The 25,282-nt window shown below is 41.1% G+C and overlaps 1 protein-coding gene across 5 annotated transcripts in view; it reads left to right on the forward strand.

Annotated features, from left to right (window-relative positions):
* Nucleotides 1–24,083, forward strand: part of scn8aa (sodium channel, voltage gated, type VIII, alpha subunit a) — a 55,455-nt gene extending 31,372 nt beyond the window's left edge. For all 5 annotated transcript variants that reach the window (XM_042491425.1, XM_042491428.1, XM_042491423.1 and 2 more), the window contains exons 16-27: nt 263–619; nt 738–1,211; nt 2,905–3,022; nt 4,439–4,593; nt 6,056–6,229; nt 12,578–12,700; nt 18,455–18,739; nt 19,099–19,152; nt 19,839–19,976; nt 20,070–20,174; nt 20,280–20,550; nt 21,509–24,083. In XM_042491425.1, the coding sequence (XP_042347359.1) occupies nt 263–619; nt 738–1,211; nt 2,905–3,022; nt 4,439–4,593; nt 6,056–6,229; nt 12,578–12,700; nt 18,455–18,739; nt 19,099–19,152; nt 19,839–19,976; nt 20,070–20,174; nt 20,280–20,550; nt 21,509–22,668 (3,414 nt within the window). In that variant the 3' untranslated portion in view covers nt 22,669–24,083. The remainder of the gene's footprint in view (nt 1–262; nt 620–737; nt 1,212–2,904; nt 3,023–4,438; nt 4,594–6,055; nt 6,230–12,577; nt 12,701–18,454; nt 18,740–19,098; nt 19,153–19,838; nt 19,977–20,069; nt 20,175–20,279; nt 20,551–21,508) is intronic.
* The last annotated feature ends 1,199 nt before the right edge of the window (nt 24,084–25,282 follow it).

A 25,282-nucleotide genomic window follows, 5' to 3' on the forward strand; every position in this document is an offset into this window, starting at 1 on the left:
GACTGCCTAACCTCAAGGCTTGCTGGCCTACTGCTAACCAGAAACTCCTGCTAGCTAGCTAGCACCCCCAGTAGTCCCTCATACATTCATACAGATGTGAGCGTGGTATCATCTAAAGTGGGTTGGAAAAACAATAGTAGACGCTTGCAGGTGACATAGCTGTATATTTATATTGTATTTATTTCACTGAGGGGAAGCAACAAGTTAGTAATGCTAAAATATTACAACTAAATCCCATACCTCCTCTTTCTTCCCACCTCAGCTGAGGGTGTTTAAGTTGGCCAAGTCATGGCCCACCCTCAACATGTTGATCAAGATCATCGGTAACTCTGTGGGAGCCTTGGGGAACCTGACTCTGGTGCTGGCCATCATTGTCTTCATCTTTGCCGTGGTGGGCATGCAGCTGTTTGGAAAAAGCTACAAAGACTGTGTGTGTAAAATCTCTCATGACTGTGAGCTGCCCCGCTGGCACATGAATGACTTCTTCCACTCCTTCCTGATCGTCTTCCGGGTGCTGTGTGGCGAATGGATTGAGACCATGTGGGACTGCATGGAGGTGGCGGGCCAGGCCATGTGCCTTATCGTCTTCATGATGGTCATGGTCATCGGTAACCTGGTGGTGAGTGTCCAGACTGGGGGAAATGTACAGGGTTTGGCTGTTTGCTTTCCAACCCGCCTTGAAATAATTATAATGTGCTTAGACATCTGGTTACTGATTTCTCATTTTGTGTCCAAAGGTTTTGAACCTGTTTCTTGCCTTGCTGCTGAGCTCATTCAGCGCTGACAACTTGGCTGCGACAGATGATGATGGTGAGCCCAACAACCTGCAGATTTCTGTCAGGCGCATTAAGATAGGTATTGCATGGATAAAAGCGAAGGTGCGGATATTGGTGGCCAGCCTGCTGAAGAAACCACAGATGGAGGATGAGCAGAAGCCTTTGGATGACATGTATGACAAGAAGCTGAACTGTATTGCCAACCACACCGGGGTTGACATCAACCGTGACCTGGACTATGCCAAGAATGGTAATGGCACCACCAGCGGTATTGGCAGCAGCGTGGGCAAGTACATGATTGATGAGGACCACATGTCCTTCATCCACAACCCGAACCTGACTGTGTGCGTGCCCATAGCTGTGGGAGAGTCTGACTTTGAAAACCTAAACACTGAGGACTTCAGCAGCGAATCGGACAATGAGAACAGCAAAGAGGTCAGTGACAAGAGTGCATAAATAGTATCTACTTCTAAGAGTTTATAAATAGTCATGCAGACAATGACAAAAAAAGACACAGATCTGCAAATGAAATAACAAAATCATAATATCTAAGTATTGTGATGCTCCATGTGTTGTTGTTTTTGGTTTTAAGATCCCCAGCTACTCAACAGTGTGCCATTTCCTCTCCAAGGAGAGAAAAGTCATGGGTGTGGCTGGCTGCTCTGCACTGTTAACACACTAATATAAATCCAATACTCAGTAGAGTTATTTAGAGTGGCTGGAGCAGGCAAGCAATGTGGATGAAATGGATATCTGCTGATGTGTGCCTTTGTCAAAATGCATTTAGAGGACTTTCAGAGTGGATGATCGGCCATCTCATATTCCATTTCAGTGATCATGTGGATGATATGTGACATTCAGTATTGTTATGAAGTCCATCTCAATACCGGAATAAAAACTGTGTAGTGCTCAAAGTTTTGTCCTTTGACTGAGCCAACACAATCTGAAAAATATAGCCACAAGTGGTGATTATGGCATTTTAGTCTAGACAAAGTTGAGAACGAAGTTGAAAGCTGTGAAGGATCAAAAACTTTGACAGTTTCCAACACTATCACCCTCTATTGGTCAGTTGCAAAAACATTTTGGAAACATTTTTCAACAACCTCATTAAAAACAACCATCAAGTTTGTTGATGTTTGGACAAGCTGCCATTAATTAAGTTTTGCACCAGGCAAATTCATTTGTTTAGAACCACCCCTATTGAGCAATTTCCAAATAATTTCACAAACACGGTTTAACATTGCGTGAAACAAATCCTGTGAATTTTATAATGATTGGAAAAACAATTTTGGATCTATAGTTTGATTTGTGTTATATCATGCTAGTTTTTTTTTGTATTTGTAGCTCCCCTAGTGGTCAATTTGAATGAAACTCTCAGAGTATATTTCAGGTATTTATAAGGAAATATTTTGCAAGTTTGGTGATAATCGGCCCAACTGTTGTAAAGTTGGGTCTTTTGATGTGCTGAGATGTGCTCCTTGTAGAGTTTATTGGTCAATATCTTCAAATGTAATGAGATGTCAGCAAGCTTTTGATACGTTTTGATCAGCTTTATTTCAATAATGATCCACAGAAAGTTTGCTGCAAATCGAGCCGAAAAAATTCAAAATGGTGGAAAATCTAGTTAGGCGGCTTTTAGTGGCCCTTGAGTCAAACTTGTAGAGTGAGTGAGCTTGAGTGGCTGTTTCAAGTGTTGTGTAAACTGAAGTTGCAGTGTAGTAGTTGTGTCTTTTCAAAGTTCAAAATGTTGACCTTAAATTATAGCGTATCGTCTCTCTGAATGGGGTTATTTTTCGTAGGCAGCATTTGCACACAACTTCTAACCACTGGTGAAAATTTTAAATGTGTATGATTTGCCATTTTACAGGAATTTTCAAAAAACATTAAGGATTGTGGACATTAAACAGACAAACAGTAGGGTTTGAGCCTTTTGGGCTTGAGCCCCAATAACATTTCTTGACACTTCTTCTAAACTACAGACAGGTCTTCATGAGTTCATTTTTTTTCATAATTGACGGTTCTTTCGCACATGCAATGAAAACTGAAATGTTTCTGGATCACTGACTATGCTTCTGTGTTTCTTTGTGTGTCTCTGTGTGTGTGTGCTCATATGTCTGTGTCTCTGCAGCTGGATGACACCAGTTCGTCGGAGGGCAGCACCATCGACATCAAGCCAGATGTGGAGGAGGTGGTGGTGGTGGAGCCGGTGGAGGAATACATGGAACCAGAGGCGTGTTGGACAGATGGTGAGACCACTGCTCCCATGGCACCCATTACCTCCAGTCCACAGCACAGAGAGAGTCCCTCGGGCTCTTTGGAAATGATAAGGCTGCAGTTGGGGTGAAGGGCAGTTTCATTATGAAGGATCACTCGCCCATGGAGACTGTCTATTTATCTGTCTTTCAGTCTATCTATGACGCTCACGCTAATACACAGAAACGTAACGACACATCACAGGGAGGATTGTTTTCCTTCTTTCCTCGAGACAAACAAGGATTTTCATGTATCTGTATGCAGTCTGGAGATACAGTCCTGCACGAGCAGTGAAATTAACCCAGCTCAGTTCAGTTAAATCTTGTCCATGGGGTCTAGCTACATCTTTCCTACAGCAGTGAAAAGTAAGTAAGTATATTAACTAAAGTATTAGGGTCATTTTTAAGGTACTTGTACTTTACTTGAGTATTTCCATTTTCTGCTATTTTATACTTCTTTTGCGCTAAATCTCAGAGGGAAATATTGTACTTTTTACTCCACTACATTTATTTGAAAATTTTGCACATTATTATTATCACCAAATTAAATCACCTAATAAATGATGATGTATCACTTAAGGTTAAGCTACCAAACATTATGAATCCATTAATGCATCAATATTTCTGATCCTGTATTATAATAATATATAATATTCTAAAATTAGACATTTTACTGTGTTGAACTGTTGTGGTGAAGATGCAAAGGCCATGAGCTTTGGGCCGTTACCACAAGAATGAGATTGCAGACAAAAGCGGCTGAAATAAGTTTCCTCTGCAGGGTGGCTGGGCTCAGCTTTAGAAAAAGGGTGAGGAGCTCCAACATCTGAAGGGAGCTTGGAATAGAGCTGCTGCTCCTGGGTATCAAAAGGGGCCAGATGAGGTGGTTGGGGCATCTGATTTGGATTCTCCTGGGCGCCGAGTTGTTCTGGGCACGTCCCACTGGTAGGAGGCTCGGGAATAACCCAGAACACAGTGGAGGGATTTTGTATCTCATCTGGTCTGGGGAACGCCTCGGGAGGGGCATGAAAGCATTTGGACATCAGGAGTACATTGCTACTGTTGCCTTTGATACAGATACTTTTTTGCCTTTACTGAAGTAAAATTTTCAATACAGGACTTACTTGTGACAGAGTCTGTCTAAAGTGTGAACATACATGAGTACTTCTTCCACCTCTGCTCATATAAAAAGTAGGAAAATTCACCTTAAAATGTCTCCAGAGCCCGATGACGTGTCAGACTGAATACAAATAGACAGATTATGTTCAATGTAGTTCCAAACTGTAAAGGGGAATCTTTAGGATTTTTGAAGGCAAAGACTTTGTTGAAACTTCTGTCATGAAAAAAAAAGTTTTAACACAAGCACTCTAACTCATCGAACTATGTTAAATGTCTCTTCTCTTGTGTCCTCAGCTTGTGTGGCCAAGTATAAGTGCTGTGACGTTGACATTACTGTGGGCTGGTGGAAGAGCTGGTGGTACCTGAGAAAAACCTGCTACCTGATTGTGGAGCACAACTGGTTTGAGACGCTCATCATCTTCATGATCCTCCTCAGTAGTGGTGCCCTGGTAAGGAAGCCTTTTACTGGTGTGTCACATAAAATGTCAACGATCCCCTCCACTCAAAAATGTGTTTTTCTTTTGTTTATGTCCCCTAAAATGTCTGACCCCTACTGATTTATATCTGTGCAAAGTTTTTCATTAGAGAGGTGTTTACACAGTCATCTACCAACCACGGCGACGTCTGTGCATTTCCTGAAATCTGAGATTCAAACATATGCACATAGAATAGTTTGCATTAGTACAGTGGACGTTTTGACAGCATATATGGTAGAGTGTGTGGTTTTTGGATGTAAAGTGGACTCTGAACCTCATTGCAGCAGATATTATTGTATGTTCCTACTAACACTAACACTGTCAGCCATTGCCAGTTTGCCTACAAGCTACATAACATAAACAAATACATGTTGCTAATTACACATACTATTCCAACACACCTGCTAGTTAGATAAACTCTTCATCTGAGTCTGTATCGGACTGAGACTCAACATGTATGGGTGAATCTCACTCATATTTCCTTTAACGCAAATGTTAGCCATACTGAAGCACACTGCTCTTTCACCAGTCAACCTCACACGAGCAGCAGTAAAGAAGGGGGACGTACGTAAGCAGCAGTGGTGGGTCGGCTTCAGGCCAGATCTCAATGAGGGAGGAGGAACAGATCTGGTTCTTGAGTTTTTAATTTTAGTTGTTATGTTGGAAAACCATGTTAAACAAAATATTACATACTTAAACACATGCCTGGTGGGGGAGGTTAAGTTAGGGGTAGACCGATATTAGTTTTCCAGGCCCAATCTGATACCGATTATCAGTAGTCAATGAGACTAATAACTGATATTTGTAATCAGTATGCATTTACAATAAAAATGAAAGTCTTTCAGTCAATATTTAGACTTTGGAATATAACAAACTCCAACACAAAACTTTGTTTAAGTGCCCTCAGCAAGTGTTTTATCAAAACTGAAGTCAAGTGAAAATTTAAATTAAAAATAAATAAATAAAACTAGCTCCCTGAGGTTTTACAAAGTAAAAGTTCCTCCCATGCTAACACTTTCTTTGCACTTTTTTATTAATTCATTTTATTGGCCAATCGTTTAAATAAAATACAGATACAGATAATCAGCAAAATGCCAAATATTTGTCCCACTCATCGGCCAGGCCGAGAATCTGTCGACCCCTACGTTAAATATAAAGCAAAAACAGTTTGAGAGCAGAAATGATATTGATCTCTAAATGAAACATGCATTTCATCGACAAGCACATCAAGTGCTACTAAAATAAGCTGCAAATCTAAATCAGCTGTTGAGTTATTTTAAATATTACACCAGAAAATCTGGTAAATCACTGTTACTGATCAGCAGTCAGCTGGCTGTAGTGCTGTATACAGTTCAATTAGTGGAATCATAAGTCATCAGATGTGATATTTTGCCGTCTTTGTTGTGGCTGAGGTATATTTCCTGTTTGTCCACAGGCCTTTGAGGATGTGTACATTGAACAGAGGAAGACCATTCGGATCATTTTGGAGTACGCCGACAGGGTTTTCACTTACATCTTCATCCTGGAGATGTTGCTGAAATGGGTTGCCTATGGTTTCGTCAAGTATTTCACCAATGCCTGGTGCTGGCTGGACTTCTTCATTGTGGATGTAAGTCCAGCTCTTGTTTCCTCTATCATGTGAAGTAGGCTAGAGAAGACAAGCAGTTATTTGGTCCTCAACCACACCCTGGTCCAACAGCAACACACTGACGATTAACACAGAGTATTGAGCAGCAGAGCTAAGTTTTTACTAAATTTCTGCTGTAGTAATTTGTCTTTCGCTTGATTGATATCACATAATATACATTTCGTGTACTATATGGATAAAGGATATGATTTTTTTTTTTTTTTTTAGATCTAAGGGTTGCCCTTATTGTTGTCTGTTGGGTGTGGTTAGGTTTGAAAGGTCAGGTTATTAATTGAAGAACTGCTTCATGGCATGCATTTGGTGAGAGGGCATGTTGCTGACAATAAGTGGCCTTTTTATTTAGTTTAGTATGAGGACAGTGTTTTACAAGACTGTACTGAAGTCTGTCCATTTCAAGTGCACACATGCCGGAGTCGCCTTTTACAACCCCATCAAGCAACAATTCCTATTCTGTACTTGTTTTATCACTCTGAGATGCTTGAATATGTACAACAATTATCTGCTTGTGACTTGAAACACAAAGCAGCAAACTGTTTTCCCTTTTGGTGCAGATAACAGTTTTAATGTTTTAAGACAGAATTGGAAGAAATTTTTTACATTCAATTAAACGCACCACTATAGAAGCAGGGATGCTAACGGAAATTGGAAATCAGCCAATCAATAACCAAGCTGATTGATTACAATCATATTCAAGTCATGCCCAGAGCAATGGGACGTGTCAAAGATGTGTCTCTGTAAAGCTGTCTTTGCCTGTGTCTCTGACTTGTAAGATGTTTGATATGTGCCTTTGTCCTCTTTCTCTGTGTACTTCTCTACTCCTCGTGTCAGTCAAGATCGAAAGACTGGAACAGGGGAAAATTCTTCAATCTATTGTTTGTTAATTACATATATTACCACATGTTAATCTTATTTTGTCTATTTTGAAGAAGACATAACCTCAGACTGAGGTGTCTGTGAGGGATTTCAAAGAGAGATTACAGTTTGGGGAAGAAACGAGGGGAACATTTTCATGGCTAGAAGCTTAAAGCATTTTCATCAAAGAATGATCTGCACTGAGTGGCAGAATGGGATAGATTAAGAATTTCCCTGATTTCTGACTTTCTCCTTGAACTAACCACCTCTCCGCAGTGTCCAACACCTCAGCCAATACCTGTGAATGGACTCCTATCAATGGCCAGAGGTTGCCATGTTGATTCATTTAAAGCTCCTGTATCCCAGACTCCATGCAGCAAACATACATTTATTATACAGACAATGTAGACATGCATTTATATATTTAAGAGTTTAAGTGGCTTAAAGGGATACTTCACCCTCAAATGACTATTTGTATATTAGTTCTTCATCCTGTGTCATGTTGAGTTCTTTATTTAAGCTGTTTTCCTCACATGCCTCCACTGTGAACAAAAAAATTAAAAACTGAGTAAATTCATAGGGATGCCTTTAACAACAGCAAAACTATATCAAATCATCCGTTTACAAGCTCACACGCAACTCACGCAGTATAATCCAAATCTTCTTTATCCAGTCGTATGCTCAGTACTTCCCAAACGTGAGCATCTTCACTTTAACCTATTATTTAGAATACTTCCGCATAAGTAGCACAAGTATGCTTATGCATGTGTGAAGTGTTTATGCAGAGGTGTTTTTAATATTATGGTTTTAGCAAAATATATTCATGTGTTTGGTAAGTATTGTGCATACAGTTAGGATTATACTGCAGTTAAGTTGTGTTGTTAAATTGATGTTTTGATATAGCTTCACTGTTGTTTAATAAAGAAAGCTATGACTTCATTTCACGATGATGCTCTTATACCTAAACAACATAATAGGTTGATTTCAACTGACTTGGCTTTAAAGCCTGGTGTTGTGTGGCTGTTATTTTTGTTTGTTTGTTTTGTTTTTGTGAAAATGGGCTGTTTAATGAAGAATTTTAGCTTTTTAGGATTCTTAGTTCAATGTGGAAGCGTGTGAGAATTTTTTTTCTCAAATTCAACGTAACACAGGGTGAGCAATTGATATATAATTGATCATTTGGGGGTGAAATATTCCTTTAAAATGGCACATATGTATATAAAGACTTTCTAAACATACAACTATAATTATTTATTTATTATATATTAAACCATATTTTCAAGGCTGACACAGAGCACACACAAAGCTTGCAGTAGATATAATCATACCACACTGTACTGATTCTGGTTGTTGCCATTGTAGAATCCCTCCCTGTAGGTGTGTTGTCAAGCCCAACACTTGGGACAGTGCGGGGCGCCACGTTTCCCAAGTTGTGAACATGTCACAGAGAGTGACATCCCTCCTCCCCACTTTCCCCGTCCTCCTTCCATTCCCTCTTGAAAGTGTAACCTCAGGAATGTGGTGATATTGTGCTGAGATGTAATGATGGTGGGTGACAGGCGGTCAGCGGTAAGTTTGGTCTTCACTAACGCTCCCCCTCAAAAAAAAAAAGGAAAAAAAGACCTGTGCTTGATGAGTCTGGGTTGTGTTGTGGCCTGACTGTGCCTCTGTGTTGTGCGGTGAAACCATTGCCATGGACTCACAAAGGGGGGGCACCATCATTAAACCGGCCTGTTTTTTTCTCTGAGTGTGGATGTGCCTGGCTCTTTGTGTGAGTGTGTTCCTCCTCATTTCCCTTCTGTTACTGCATCTTTCTGTTACCCATCTGATTTGTGTCTTCCTGATTTGCATTATAAAAATGTATTTTGTTATGTATTGACTAAAAATGGCACGGGGGAAGAAATTTAATGTTCGAAAGTTTTGTTAAATTAGTTAAAACATCGACTTAACTTTAGACAAAACCAGATATTTGCATAATAAGGAAGTTTTTGTTTTTTTTTCCATGTAGGAATGATTATTTATATTGTATGAGGATTAATCCACATGCATCTTACACAAGCTGTTTAAAGTTTCTGTATGTAACTTTCAGAAAATCCTTGTTATTAGTGACACCTCTTTCTGAGGCCATTAAGTGAACTGCAGTCAGTTTTCTGGTTTCTGGTGGGGGTGGGGGGGGCTATGGTTAGAGCTATATTAGAGCTATGGTTCATCAACGGCTACTGAAAATAAATTTGCTGTTATGTTACATTATGTGGAAGGTTATAATCGAAGATAACTTAAATTGTTTCATTACACACAACAAAATTCAGTGACTTTCTCAGGCGCAAAGAATGTAATTGTGAAACTCCATGACTTGAACAGTTTTTTCATGAACGTGGGAACTCTATATGTTTAAAATAACATTACTATCTGCAGTGTTCCTGTATTTAATTTGGATCATTGGCTCCTGATACTATGCAGCTTTGCCACTGAAGTAATTTACAAATAGCAAGATAGCCATTTACCAGCCAGATCAGCCCTGGAGTCTGGATAAATGCTGCGTTCAAATGGAAATGGTGAACTCTGGTGAAAGTTGTGAAGCTCCCAGAAAATTTTCACTTACAAGGCTGTAAATACCACAAGAGGGTCTTTCATTTATAGTCTTTTTGTGAACACGGTAATCATGATCCCATTTCAAGGCGGCAGAATTAAATTATATTTTCTGACCAAGACGGTATTTTGCTATGTTAGCTAGCCAGTTACTCAGCTTAAACCACAATAACACAATATTTTACACATCATCGCTTCCTCTAACATAAGGATATCTTTTCCACAAAAGAGACACTTAAATTCCGATATGGTACACTGGATTGGATGGATGTACAATTTATGAAAGCACAAATGAAACAAGAACCAGCTATGTGGCTAACTTCCCCGGGACAAAACAGACAGCAGCTCAGACATTAGCCACGATAGCAACTCCAATTCTGCCAGTGCTAACCTTAGCCCCAGGCATCCTTTCAGGTACTGTTTGGTCCAAGTCCTGAAGCCTACATAATAGTTAGTCCACAGGCTGCTAGAAGCAACCAAGAAACTCGGGGAAAGTCTCAGCTTTTAAGTTTTCGGTGCTACCTGTTCAAACCATTGGCAAGAAATAAAAGAATAATATTGGTAAAAGTTTACATACAGAACCTTTAAAATGACAAAATAGCTAGAGCAGGTCACTCTTGTTTAGGATGAAGGTGTCATACTCCATTCATCTTTCTTTTTCACTCAGATTATTATCATTGTTTTGTTGTGTTTTCCCCTTTGTTTTTAGTTTGGTTTATTTCTGTTTGGTTTGTGCTGTCGTCATCATGGGATCACAGCCCCAGATGTCACTGGCCTTGCCTTGCAGAGCTCTGTGAGAAGGACGTTGAGGCGCTGAGGCCACTACCACACAGCTGGCCCAGCGGGGGGGGCCAGAGGCCAGGCACCCCAATGGGGGGCTCTCCAAGGGGTCAGGCTGAAGGTGACAATTACCCCAAACACTGTAGTATAGATCAAGGCAAAATCTTTATTTTACTGTCCCCTACCAGAACAGCTGCTAACTTATTGGAGAGGCAACGTTATTGATTTAAATAGAGGCTTTGTGCCAAAGAGTAAGCACTTGAATAAATCCTGATGTTTTAACATGGTCCAACATTTACATGGACAGTATGAATCCATGCTGCAACCTGTTCTGCTGTTATTTTTTATAAGTTTTGATGCATTTCACATTCAGATGGTTGAAAAGTTGGTCTCTTGTAATCCACATTGATCCTAAAATCAGTCAAAATGAAGATTTTGCCTGTTACAAAACCTCCCTCCGTGACTTTGGTAAGCTTTGGATGTTGTTCTTGCGGTGAGTTTGACCGGTTGGTGTCGGTGGCTGGTTGGAGGTGCTTTCACATGTGTTCACTGTTGATATTTTTCCTTATTTGTAAGGAACTGGTACTCCCCCTGTTTCAGTCCCTCCAGCATCCAGACCGAGATCGCAGTTTGGAAAAAATGAAAAGACTTCCCAGGGATGTGGGTCCTGTGATCATGTATTTATTCTTGAACAAACAAATTTCTCTCCATATGACCTAATTCTAAAACGGCTGCCCACTCCTCCTGCATTTTGCATCGAGAATAATCTGCATTCAGCCAAAGAATCCTTCATTACAAAGCTTCCCTGTGCAGCAGACAGCATGTAATGGCCGTCTCAGCACGCTTGAGATGACTTCATCAAGGCCAAGCCATTCCTGCACTTTTCGCCCTCAAAGAACATTAGTGCATCGTATTGACCACAATCCCCACTGTCCAATTCCCAATTACTATATATGAGTTTGGCTTAGATCAGCTATATGACTCAGAGCTATTGGTCATTCACAATTATCAAACCAAAACAGGCCATTTTGCCTACATATACATTGATTTATTACGGCGATGAGAGTTCTCGACATTCACTATTTTGCTTTGACAGTTTAGTGAATTAATGACATAATTAATGGACAGTGAGTGCTTTTAACTAATGATAAAACTGTAAATAGTTCTTTGGCTGCTGTAATGCCTTGGTGGCTGCTGCTGGATGTGAGAGGGACTGTACCAATTTCTTTGAGGTTGTGTGCTGTTATTGTTAACTGTGTGTAACTCGACTGTATTCTGTGTATTTTTGTCCTTTCAGTGCCATCCAGTGCTAATAACTATATCCGGTCTGCCCTTAACCTCCATCCCTGTTTCTTGTGCGTGGTTTCATGTGACTGTGGCTCTCCTGTTTGACTCTAAATGCTTTGTGACAATTTGATTTGATGTCTGAGAAAGAAAATGGCAAAATGACACACTTGTACATGTTTACTTGTATTCTTTCTCTTAGGTTCCATTAGTTTGTCTGTCTTAAATTATATGGGATTTTATGCCTCAGCCCGAGAGCGACATGGAGAGACAATGTTAGAGGGGCAAGGGTAAGGCTCTCAAGTCTGTTGGGTTTTTATCAGCTTCTACAGGGTAACCTCTCTCCTTTCCTCCCTCCCAAACTCCTCTTCCTATGCTCCCCCAGTCCCTTCGCTTGTATCTTTACTAAATCATGTAGCACTCTTTTCTGCCTAATTTACCCTCTATTTGAGTCTTATGTCTCTCTCTCCTCTCTCTCTCTCTTTCTCTCTCTCAACCACAAATTTCTTTGCAGGTACAAAGGACTTTTCACACCTTGTCAACTGCCCCAAAATAACAGACAAACAATCCCTATGGCGTACTGCTACTAAAAATACTACACACATAAAACCTATACTAAACATTGACCTTCTCTCTCAGTGTATATGCATGTATAAACGCAATATTATACATGCATATACATGCATAGATTTATGTGTGTATGTCAAGCAACTCTCCGCCTATGCCAGGGCCGTCTCTCTTCCCTAGTGAATATTCTCACTTCTAACAGTTTGGAACCTCTTTTGCTTCTCTGTTTTTGTGTAGGTGTCTATAGTCAGCCTTGTAGCTAATGCGCTGGGCTACTCCGATCTAGGGCCCATTAAATCACTCAGGACACTAAGGGCCTTGAGACCCCTCAGAGCCTTGTCACGTTTTGAAGGGATGAGGGTAAGATCCAAAGCTAAGCAGCTGATCCTTCCGCATGCCCATTCAACAGTTTAAAGCATGCTAGAACTGATTTTAAAAAAACAACAACTAAGAGATCAAAAAATAAAAAAATATTGGGGGATTGTTTTTAAGACCAGGAAATGAAAGCCAAGAAGTCACCTTTCCATGCGCAATCCTGTACCATGCCTTTGTTAGAGCCAAAGAACAAGTCATGATGCAGCTGGGAGACTGAGTAAAGTAACAGTAAAGTTGTATTGCCAGCAGAAAAATATTCATTTCAATTGAATTTTATTAAACTACATACAAATTGATTTGTTTCACAATAAAAATTACATGACAAGATATATTTTTTCACAAAGCTGCCTCATCACATAAGTGACAAAGTAGAAATTCTGATACTTCATCTGACTTTGTTTCTTCTTGATTGGCGAAAGTGAATGTGAAATTGGTCAAAGCTAACCAAACTTACATGCCATCTCACAGAGCATTCAAATCAACAATTAGCTCCTCATTTGGCCTGATTCTCAACCACTGCTTTTAAATAAGACACCTCCCCCCCTCCCCAGCTCACACCATCCCTCAATGCATCTGGCATCGAGAACAACCAGCAGGAACCGGGGAGCTGCAGGACACCAAAACCTCTGCCCAACCAGTCACACCAAAACTCAGCATACAGGGCGGCTGCAAAACAACCATTTAGAGGAATTCGTCCAATTTGTACAGGAAGTGATTGAGGGCACGATGACAGATGCGCGAAATTGACAATTGCAAGTATTCACTTCCTGTTGACTTCCATTCATGCGAGTGAAGGGGTGAATAAAACATTTGCTTCCAGGATGGATGTATAAAGAGATCGGGGTATAGCATTCAAGGCAGGGCTCCATTCATTCCCATTGAAAGCTGCTTAGTGGAGCATTGGGGCCAAAAAAATGTTTGTGTTCCCGGGTATTAAGTTACCAGGATCTTCTGCATGTTTGGCCCATAAAGCTAGTACATTACAGACTTGCGCTCTCATCAGGTTGTGACGCTCAATAAAAAAAAAAAAACAACTTTTTTTTTCAGATTGTAATTCTATGGGGAAAAAGTCTTTTTGGCCCCAAAGGCATCACAACAGACTTGGAAATTTTTAATTCCACTGTTTGGCCATGATTAGAATTGGCTTCAAACCCGGCACACGTTGTGTTGTGTGTGGTCGACCCTGCTTGACGGTCATTGGCTGTAGTTGCTGTATCTAATGAGCCAATATTGGGGGCGCTATTTCCTAGTCTCCTTTGGTGGGTTTTGCCTGACAAAGCCTTTTGGATACACTCAAAAAAGTGGCTGTGGATTATTTTCATATAGAGAGCATTTGTTTATGGTCTTTTATTAAAGATCTTTGCGATAATTGCAGAACTATAATTCTTAATACATTTCAATCCAAGGCCGACCGCAGACGCCTCACTGGAACAAATCAATTATCCCAGTGTAATTTGATAATGCGCCAGCTATTGAGCATTTTGGAAAATGCAGACCAGATTTTACTGCACAAGTGATAATGCCTGATGCCGTGAAGTCTTTTTTTTTTTTAAAACCTCCTTGTGCTATCTAACAAAATGCAAATTGTCATTCGCTTATGTGTGACCGTGCCCTTACAGAGCAGAAATCACTCCGGACAGAACCTCTGGTTGCATCAGCTGTCTTCTCCTAGCATATCTGATTGGTTGTCTCTGTGACTGGTGGTAGCAATAGGTTGCACCTGGTTGTTGTCACCCGTAGTCGCCCCCCCCCCCCCCCTTTCTTTCTCTTTAATTCTCTTTCTCTTTTACTACTCACTATGCTTGGACTGGTTGCCTTGTCTTCTAGTTTGAGCTTCTCCTCTTCACCTCAGCCCCTCCCCACCTCCTCCTCAGCCCCACATGTGCAGCACTGTGCAGCACCCACTCCACCCTTCCCTCTATCCCTCCACGACTCACTCCACCTCAACCCGGTTTGGCTGGGTTGGACTGTTGGAGGGTCACCACACTCTCTCCTGCTTGTCCAGGATCTTTCAGCATCAGGGACTGAAACAGAAACCACACACACTCAGTGTTGTGGCTTTGGGAGGAAAATATTTGTTAAGCTTCTGCCAGCTTCAGCACTTTGGATCCTACCATCCGACTGACTGATCTCAGTCTATTATGGTGGCAGGTTATTACTGTAAATGTTGCTAAACATTGTCTGTATTAGATACTTAAAATAATTTTTAGTGCCTTCCTTTGGGAAAGCAGGCAGAAGCTTAGCAAATATGCTAGGCTGCCATTTCACATAAGGCATTACTGCTGTCATGTCATGGCACCACATAACTGTCACGCATACAGCAGGCCCTGGCTTCCTGTTGCCTTCCACTCCCACAGGAAGTGAAACTGGGAGGCAACAACGGGCCCAGTTAAACTCTGACTTTGAGTTCTGGGACTGGCTGGGTGGGGACCCAGAGGTTTACTAACACTACAGAGTTCGGACAACACTTTCAACCCTAGACAGACAATGTGTCGCCCCTCTTCAGTACGTCCCAAAAATGACAGACCAGCAGGAGAAGAAGGCCTGTGCATTAGTGTAGTGGGTGGATTGATTGTAAATTTATCGTCTCATTCATACGAGATATCCAGCGACTAAAATGTGATGCCGTTGCACATGACCAGACGTCAGTGCTTTTAGGCCCTGGATAGGCTTTATGAATGTTGTCGTGAACGTTTCACTAAAATTTTATAGGTTTAATTATTAATTCTGGGACGGGAAAAAGAGCTTTTGATTATTATGTCATTTTTGGGGTTGGAAATCATGGCACACTTGCTCTATAGAGTGTAATAACGCTAATACCAGTGCCCCAATGAATGACCTTATTCACTGGGTGTATGTGGTAAGCAAGGTGAGGGTGGCCCAGTCATGCAAAGGGAAACAAACAGAGGAATTTGATCCTGCTGTATCAATTTCTGACTGTAATGTCTATGTTCATCAATCGAGTTACCATTTTGTTGAAACGGAAAACGGAAAAAATTGAGGTCAAAGCAATAAATAAATGAATAGGGAAGTACATGAATGGAGAGATGACACCCTATGAAAGAGATTCTGGAGAGTTAGAATGATGAGAACGTTTATATCCCCGCTGGTTGAGTATTATGGCATCGCAGAAGCCAACGCAACTCAACAGCGCCAAGCAAGCAGTGCAGCTTCAATTGGACACATTGCACTGCTTAACATGCAATGATTACGGGCTGTTCCGACTACCTACTTTGCTCTCTCTTTCTCTTAATGCTGCTTTGTAATCTTGGTCTTACTTTTTTGAGCAATGCATTGTACAGGAATGACAACATCTCTAGCCATATTTACCCCACTTTGAGTAAATCCCCTTTTTGCTGACGAACCTGCTGACGTTTAAGTTACACCAAAGATTTTGAAATGACAATAATTTTGGTGGTTTTATTTTTGCAAGCTGTCATGGGGCTTTTGGATGTAACTTCCAAAGCCCAGTAGCTCAAATGACCTGTCATCACTGTGAGCAGGCCACACATATAAGAGTTCAGCCATATTGTGCTGTAGATATTTGCCATGTAAATATCAGAATGGCTCGTCAGACGCACAAGCAAGCAAAGCTTCAACCATTACCTCTTTAGCCGCTATCTCTCTATCCACACATTTCTCTATTTATTTATTTATTTATTTGAGCGGTTCTTGAGATTGCACAATGCCATGTAACACGCATGTACTATAACTGCTGATGCACATTATGCATTTTTGAAAGCCATTTTCCCTCTTTCTGAGAATGCTTTCCACACAGCATGGCCTAATTCTTTTTTTTTTAAACACTGAATCTTTGAAAGCGGTTCAATTGTATCTCAGATAGAGCAAGGAGTCATTCTCTCAGCGAGTGCAATGGCAACACTGTGGTGGTTTTAAGGCCTGTAATTGTGTTCAAAAAACATCCTAAAATCATTTTTCTTTTAGCGGCTTATATCAGACAGAATATTTCAACAGTGTGCCCTCTGTACAGCTCAAATTTAAGATTTAGCACAAGCCTGTGAAGGTTGTGTACTCGCTGAGAGAATCCTGCTCCAGCGCTCCTCCCTGTCTGTCTGTAATGAGGAGGGAATATGGCTCCACAAAACGAGTCTGCCAAAGACATGCATGCTCAGCTGTCTGCCTGAGAGCTGCTGGTCGGCCTGCCTAACACTGGTAGTGAGCGGTTCACTATGTGCTGAGCTTGTTACTGGCTATGATAAATCTACGGGGAATCAGTATGGGTTATTAGAAAGGTCTGGATTTGGGGTGGTGGGAATTATACTTTATTTGATTTTTTTTTTTACTGCTTTAGTGATATATTGTTTGACTTAGTCATGGGAAAGGGTCAGCAAGATTAAGAATATTGACTGTGTGAGGTTGGGGTGGTTCGAGTGGACACTTCATAGTGGTATGGCAAACACTTCTTAATGACATTGTAAGCTTTATCAAGTAAACATGTAGAAATATAAGATATTTTGTCCGAATATAAACTCTATTCATAACAACACAGTCAAAAATGCTCCCATTTAATGCTTTAAAAAATATTTACTTCTATTTAATGCATTTAAGTAGAGGTGAAATAATAATGGGTGCATTAAGAGTTTTAACTGTAAGTCTTTAGAGCGACAAAGCTTAAGAAAACCACTTTTGGGAAGAGGTGTGTGCACATATGGAGTGTGTGTTTGTGTGTATGTTTGTCTGTAATCTAATGGAAGAAATCATTCAAATCAGATATATTGTTAAGTGTATAATTACTACAATAATTTACAGTACATGAACTCACCATATCTGTTTTTTTTTTCTTCTATTATTTATAGGAACTGACATGCACGTTTTCTCTGACACATTATACTATGTGTGACCATTAACTAATGCCGGCCTTACACCAAACAACTTTTAAGGAATATAGTCTTTGTTTAATTCAGTGTGTATCTCAAACAGTATAAACACTTATATTAGTGAGAAACCCTAGTTTTTTAAAAATTTCAGCTCTCATTTCCACGGTCACCTCCCACTAAATTAGCGACGCTAACCAACTTATATACAGTGTATCTTAATAGATAATATTGATGCTGAATTAATAAGAATATTGTCAACATATGACACCATGTTCTTGGGTCATGTGTATTTGCAGACACATAAGAAATTGTTAATGTTATATTGAGGTAGAAGGAGTTTGTCTTCTGTTTTTTCAAAGTCTTGTAGTATATGGCAGGTATAGGTATTACACACTACATGTCAGTGACATTAATGTCATGTACAATATAATATGATTATTCTACCATGTTTAAAACATAAAAATAATAGACTGGGATTTTGCTGTAATTTTATGTATGTTTATCACAAAAAGCATTTGCCCTGTTACAAGTGTGTGTGTGTGTGTGTGTGTGTCTGAGTATCCCTGAAGCACTTTTAGCCGCATGCTTCAACAGATCAAAGAGCATCGCAAAGTCACATCAGTGCTGCTCTAATTAGAAAGGGACTGATACAGCTCTCCTTCCCATTAATCCCCCACGCTTCAGTATGTACATCATGCTGGTGAGCAATGCTTATTCTCAACCACATTAAACCATAATAGGATTGCTTTTAACTCCACCTGTAACAAAGGGGTTAAAAAGCTTGATTTAAGCTTTTAGTGTAATGCCATAACAGTATGTAGTGTCTTGTCGGAGGGGTTAAAAGAGCTGTGTTTATTTCCTGGTTCTCATGTCATATCCTGTCTTCCCTGGTCTGGTCTAGGTGGTAGTCAACGCCTTGGTGGGTGCCATCCCTTCCATTATGAATGTGTTGCTGGTTTGCCTCATCTTTTGGCTGATTTTCAGTATCATGGGGGTCAACTTGTTTGCGGGCAAGTACTACTACTGTTTCAATGAGACGTCAGAGGAATACTTTCCAGTCGACGTGGTGAACAACAAGACTCAGTGTGAGGCCCTCATGAAACAAAACTTTACTGAGGTCAGGTGGAAGAACGTCAAGATCAACTTTGACAATGTGGGCGCTGGATACCTGGCCCTGTTGCAAGTGGTGAGAGTGTCACTCCTCCTCTCCTCACTCCATTTTCTAATTTCATGCTAATGTGGTTTTCTCATTTTCCTTTGCACTTTTCTGTTGTTTTTTTTCTTTCTGTGCGCCACCTGAGGGTTTGTTGTTGCTTCAAACTCAAACTACTTGTTTTCACAGTACTCTGAGGCAGTCTGTTCCTATTCATTGCGTATATTTGGTGTTTCTCCACGCCCTTTTCCTTCATCTTCTTGGGGTTATTTTTTTGTCCATGCACAAGCTGTACCACAGGACATGCATCAGTTTCGGTTTGAGTCTTTTTGATTTCACTTTACAATTTTTGGTTCCTATAAATGTATTTAGTCATATCTCTCTTTTGAAAGGCCACGTTCAAAGGTTGGATGGACATTATGTACGCGGCTGTGGATTCCAGAGAGGTATAGTCATCGTTACTTTAATATATATATTGTAAAGCTGTATGCCAGATGATTTGCAAGCAGGTCTTAAAGGAAAAGTATTTATTCATTCTCTTGCTGAGAGTTAGATGAAAAGATCGAAGCTCCCACCAGCAGCCAGCAAACTTCACTTAGCAGAAAGACCAGCATAGCCCCGACTAACTTTAGAAAATGACCCAGATTAATGAACTGGGTGCTGCTAGGAGGGTTTTGTTTGCTTTGGACAAAGCCAGGCTAGCTGTTTCCAGACTCTCTAACTCTCTGTGTTTAAGGCAAAATTTAGGTTACTAAACAACTTTCTAGTAGACAGTTGACAGTTCAGTTCTAGGTGACAGTTTTGCCAGCTTATCAATAAGGTGACATGACGACCCAATGCGAGTCAGCGAGACTGACCATCATGCCCACAACATAAAGGACGTAAGGCACCCTCCGGCAAACTTCATGTTTTTAGGGAGTCTTAGCTGTTTCGCCTGTTTGCAGTTGTTATGCTATGCTAAGCGAGCTGGCTAGTGGAGTTAGCCCCATATTTTCTGTACAGATACGGGAGTGATCGATATTTTCATGTGACTCAAGAAAGCAAATTATTGTCCTTCCTAAAATGTCAAATTGTTTCCTTAAATTTGTTAATAAAATGTAACATTACCTTTAATATTTTGCCTCCCTTACAGGTGGAAGACCAGCCCGACTATGAAGTCAACATCTACATGTACATCTACTTTGTTGTTTTCATCATATTTGGCTCCTTCTTCACCCTCAACCTCTTCATTGGTGTGATCATTGACAACTTCAACCAACAGAAGAAAAAGATAAGACCCGTTCTGGTTTCCTAGCCCCTGTTTTGCTGTAGTTGCTGTAGTGTCAGGGTATGATTATAACCAAATCTTTGTTTATCCCTTTACTTTGGAGGTCAGGATATATTCATGACAGAGGAACAGAAAAAATACTACAATGCCATGAAAAAACTGGGGTCCAAAAAGCCACAAAAACCTATTCCTCGGCCACAGGTATGTTTTTTTTCTGGTTTTCTCCTCTAAAGTGCTCAAATTATTCAGCACATAATTTGTTTGAAACCTTAGTAAATTTCTTTTTTTGTTTCTGTCTGCTCACAGAACAAGATCCAGGGCATGGTGTTTGACTTTGTGACGCAGCAAGTCTTTGACATCTCCATCATGATTCTCATCTGCCTCAACATGGTCACCATGATGGTGGAAACAGACGATCAGTCGGATGAAACAGAGAATGTCCTCTACTGGGTCAACTTCATCTTTATTGTGGTTTTCACCACAGAGTTCTTGCTGAAGCTCTTTGCCCTTCGCCACTATTACTTCACCAATGGCTGGAATATCTTCGATGTGGTGGTGGTCATTCTATCTATTGTCGGTGAGTGAGGGGGGTGAAAGACACAGAGCGATGAGGGAGTAGCTTGATAAGTACCAAGGCTTAATCCCAATACATACCTGGTCCCTACCAGTCAGCGCTTTATGTGCATTCATGCCCGTGGGTAGGGCATCCCTGTTCTTGTTGGTATAGACATGGAGGGCAAAGTGTTAGGGCAATGAGGCCCTCCAAATGGAGTTTTTGGAGAAAATCTGAGCATTAAGAGAAAGTAACAAGTAACAAAAGAAAATTATTTTCATGGTTAAATCAGATTTAGAATTTACAATAACAATCCTATTAACTTAGTTTAATGCCCTTTCAATATGTTATGGTCCTTTTATTTAGGATTTACAAGCATCACAAAAAAATTGCTAGTATACAGATGTCTCAACGTGGATGATCTGTGTATGATAATCCCACATTTTGACATATTTTCATGTCCCATTGCCCCCGTTTGATGTCATATGACCCCCGAAATTTAGTCCAGCAGCAAATCCTCTGCACTTGTCATTGCTCCTTTAATGTTAGTGCAGATTGGCATTTGCCTCCATAACACCGCTAGTGGCCTTGTAATGAAGCAGTGTTCCTTTTTATTTGATGACTAGTTTGATTGATTCAGAGTATGCAACTTAAGTGATGAATGAATCATGAGCGACCAGACAGCCGCAAAAGGCTGCCTGGTGCCCACGCAAAAGAAATCACTGCAAAAGAGGCCATATTTGCAATGTCCAGTAACCCAAGTCGCATCTGGTTATGCAAACACCAGCGTACCAGTGATGTATCAAGGTCTTGAAGCGTTGTCCTGTTTCATAGGAGGAGTTTTCAACTACTGCCCCTTGTAACGCTGTTCTGATGGGCATGTTGGCACTTATAAAGGGTAGGGGAAAAAATAAATGCGATTGGGCCTGAGCCTGCTGTATTCTGATGGTATTCTCTTCCTTTGCTCTTTCCTTTCTCTCAGGTATGTTCCTGGCTGACCTCATTGAGAAGTACTTTGTGTCACCGACGCTGTTCAGGGTGATCAGGTTGGCTCGTATTGGCCGTATCCTGCGTCTGATCAAAGGAGCTAAAGGAATAAGGACTTTACTCTTTGCTCTGATGATGTCACTGCCAGCCCTGTTCAACATCGGCCTACTGCTCTTCCTGGTTATGTTCATCTTTTCCATCTTCGGCATGTCTAACTTTGGCTACGTAAAACACGGAGCAGGAATTGATGACTTGTACAATTTTGAGACCTTTGGAAACAGCATGATCATTTTGTTCATGATCACCACATCGGCTGGATGGGACGGTCTGCTACTGCCAATCCTCAACTACCCACCAGACTGCGATCCCAATTTGGAGAACCCTGGTACATCCGTGAAGGGCGACTGTGGTAACCCCTCAGTGGGAATCTTCTTTTTCGTCATGTATATCATCATTTCTTTCCTAATTGTGGTCAACATGTACATTGCCATCATCCTGGAGAACTTCAGTGTGGCCACAGAGGAAAGTGCCGATCCACTGAGTGAGGACGACTTTGAGACCTTCTACGAGATCTGGGAGAAGTTTGACCCCACTGCCTCTCAGTTCATCACTTTTGCCAAGCTGTCTGACTTTGCTGATGCCCTGGAGCACCCACTCCGTGTGCCAAAGCCCAACACTATAGAACTAATTGCGATGGACATGCCCATGGTGAGCGGCGATCGCATTCACTGCCTGGACATCCTGTTTGCCTTCACAAAGCGAGTGCTTGGTGATAGTGGTGAGTTGGACATGCTGAGGCAACAGATGGAGGAGCGTTTTGTGGCAGCCAACCCCTCCAAGGTGTCGTATGAACCCATCACCACCACTCTCCGCCGCAAACAGGAGGATGTCTCCGCCAGAACTATCCAGAATGCCTACCGCAGCCACCTCATCCGGCGCGGCATCATCTTCAAGCGCCACATTTTTAATAACGACAAGCTTGAGAACGGCGGGACCAACCAAGAGAAGAAGGAGAGCACACCATCCACAGCCTCACTGCCCTCTTACGACAGCGTGACCAAACCCGACAAGGAGAAGCAGGATGAAAACAAGGAGGAATGGGCCAGGAAAGAGAAGGACAAAAACCAAAAAGATGAGTGGGAATCCAAGTGTTAAAGTTCAGTGACTCACAAATTCCAACGAAACACAGCGAGATGAGACTCTGAGCCCAAAACCCAACAAATGTAGAAAAAGTGATCATTTGCAAGTAAGAAAAAAAACAAACAAAAATATACAAAAAAATGTTTACAGACTCAATATTACTGAGGCAATGTGGTTTCTTATGTCGTCAAAGACAGCTGAACCAAACACAATCAGTTTACCACGGAACTTTGCTGCATAGTGACCAAGTTCATAAAAATGAGGAACAAATACAAAATGACTCGCAGTGTGCTGGCCAATGACACACTTCTTTGGGGACCAACTGCCAAGGCACTGAAATCTCTGCTAGATGATTGAAGAATTGCAAAATCCCTGCCACCACCAAGTGTGGACCCCCCGCAGCAAAGCTCCAATGCTACGGGACTGGATCGCATAGATCCCACTAGAACTGTATTAGCAGTCTAAAGGAGAGTCTGTAACACCGCGTTTACCATCTTTATCAGAACAAAAACAATAATCAAACCAAGCAAGTTTAGCTAGGAAGGAAACACTAGCGAGGGAGGGGGAAACCCAGAACCGTAGACAAAGATTTTTTTTGTTTGTTTGTGCTGAGTATACTTGCATCTTTACATTATTTGAGCAGCAAAAAAGATAACATTTAGCCCATGTCACTAGTCTTTTCATTTCCTCTTTGTTATACTGACATTGAAAAAGACATTTTCTACATGGGCTTTCACACTGACTGGGTCGGGGTCATTAGTCATTGTTTTGACTTGGGCTGAAGGAGACTTGCTCAGGCCGAGTTCCAGGTAAATAATAATTATTGTGCTTGTTCAATGCATAGAAATGACTTGCATGAAGGCATGTTTTGATCAGGAATCATGCATGAGTAATCATAGTCCACAAGACACTAATTCTCAGACCACTGCAGTGGCTTGACTGTAGTTTGAGGCTGTCCACTGGGGAAATTATGAGAACTATAACCAGAAAATGGATAATGATATATAGGATATTGGGGGAATGGTAGTTGTATGATCCTGCCCTTCACTAGCTTTCCTTTTAGACAGATCTTTTGATTCAGCCCGTCATTAAAATTTCAGGTAAATGAAGGGTGTAAGCACTCAGAGGCAAAGTCAGATCACCCAGCAACACGCTAGTTTTTTGGTGCTCTGAATGTTAGTAGTGTAGAAAGAGTGTAGAGTGTGTGAGTGTTAGGAAGCAGGATATCCTCTTGGTGAGGATGCACAGATTTGGAGGGCCACATGCTGAAACAAATCTGGGGCTTACATCTCTTTGTTTACTTACTTCCATCATACAGTCACTTTCCTGTTGCGGCAATGAGAGCAGGTCATGTTTCATGCCAAGGAATCCATAACTGGCACCAGCAAGGGTCTGGCGTACTAACGTGTCAATAGGTATCCCCTGTAATGCTGTAGAGACGAAAATGTGGTTTCATATTTTTGATATTGTTTTTGTTTTGGGCTACTGGAAGAAAACTGAGAACATTTAGGTAGATACATTAGACAGTACTCTTAACTGACTGATTCATTTCAGGTTTTGTACTCTGTTAGACCCACATCAGAATTTCCCGACAAGTGATGTCTTAGGTAGTGCTTTTTGGACAATTGAGTTGCCAGCTTTAGAAAAAAAAAGCCTTGAATTCCTTCTCTGATGTCCTTGTGATGCAATCATTCTCAGAAAAGGATCTGATCAGTGAGTGTGACACTGACCATCTGACACAGCAGAGTTAGCAGAGCGTTATCACAAGGACATGCCTTGTCGTGCCTAGCATGTATGGAAGGTGGACTGCCATGAAGGGCTCTGTGGTTTTGACTGTAGAATCAAATGGATTTCGTCTGAGGTTTCAGGAAGGTGGCTGGGTGATAAATAACACAAAACGTGGACCAATAATAAAAAGGTAGAGCCCCTCCCTTCAGGGTTTTTGACTGACTGCCATGAGAACAAGAGAGAAATGGAAGAGCAGAAGAAGAGAATAGTGCTTTGGTCTGAGTCGGAGTGCTGAAAGTCCCATGTTTGTCAGTGTATCATTGTGCTTTTGTGGGACCTCTTAAACACTGTGTGGTGTTGGACCCAGGCTCGCACCATCTTTTCACATACGTGCAGGCTTTCAAGTACTATCACCCGCTTCAAACGTAATTAGCCAGAGATGGAGGCGGAAATGCAAACACTTGCCGAGATTAAACATCAGCAGGCCTCACATCGACGCAGCTATGTTGTATAATAAGCTTTGTGGGTGTTTTTCATACAAAAAAAAAAAAACAACAACCCGAGGCTTTGTCAAATGGTAGACAAAACACAACTGCCTCCTTCAGTGTTCCTGCCATTTCTTTTCTACACAGGAGTGATGGTCCTATTTATAATGGGATGACTGGATGTAAATCTGGCGTCCTTCGTCGCACCACTAATGCCATTTTGGTGTGTTTAACACTGCCTGTACCAGAACCCCCTGTCTGTAATAATAACTGAGGTCTGTTTACAATATGAGGTCTCCGAATCAGTTTGGCTGCTGCACACTGAAACCAAATACATTCCCAATGAGAACCACAGGAGGAGTGAGTAATGCCATCCAATTTACCCATGCTCATCTTGGATGTAATGTTTTAGAATG

Source organism: Plectropomus leopardus, chromosome 8 (assembly GCF_008729295.1).
Source record: "Plectropomus leopardus isolate mb chromosome 8, YSFRI_Pleo_2.0, whole genome shotgun sequence".
NCBI lineage: Eukaryota > Metazoa > Chordata > Actinopteri > Perciformes > Serranidae > Plectropomus > Plectropomus leopardus.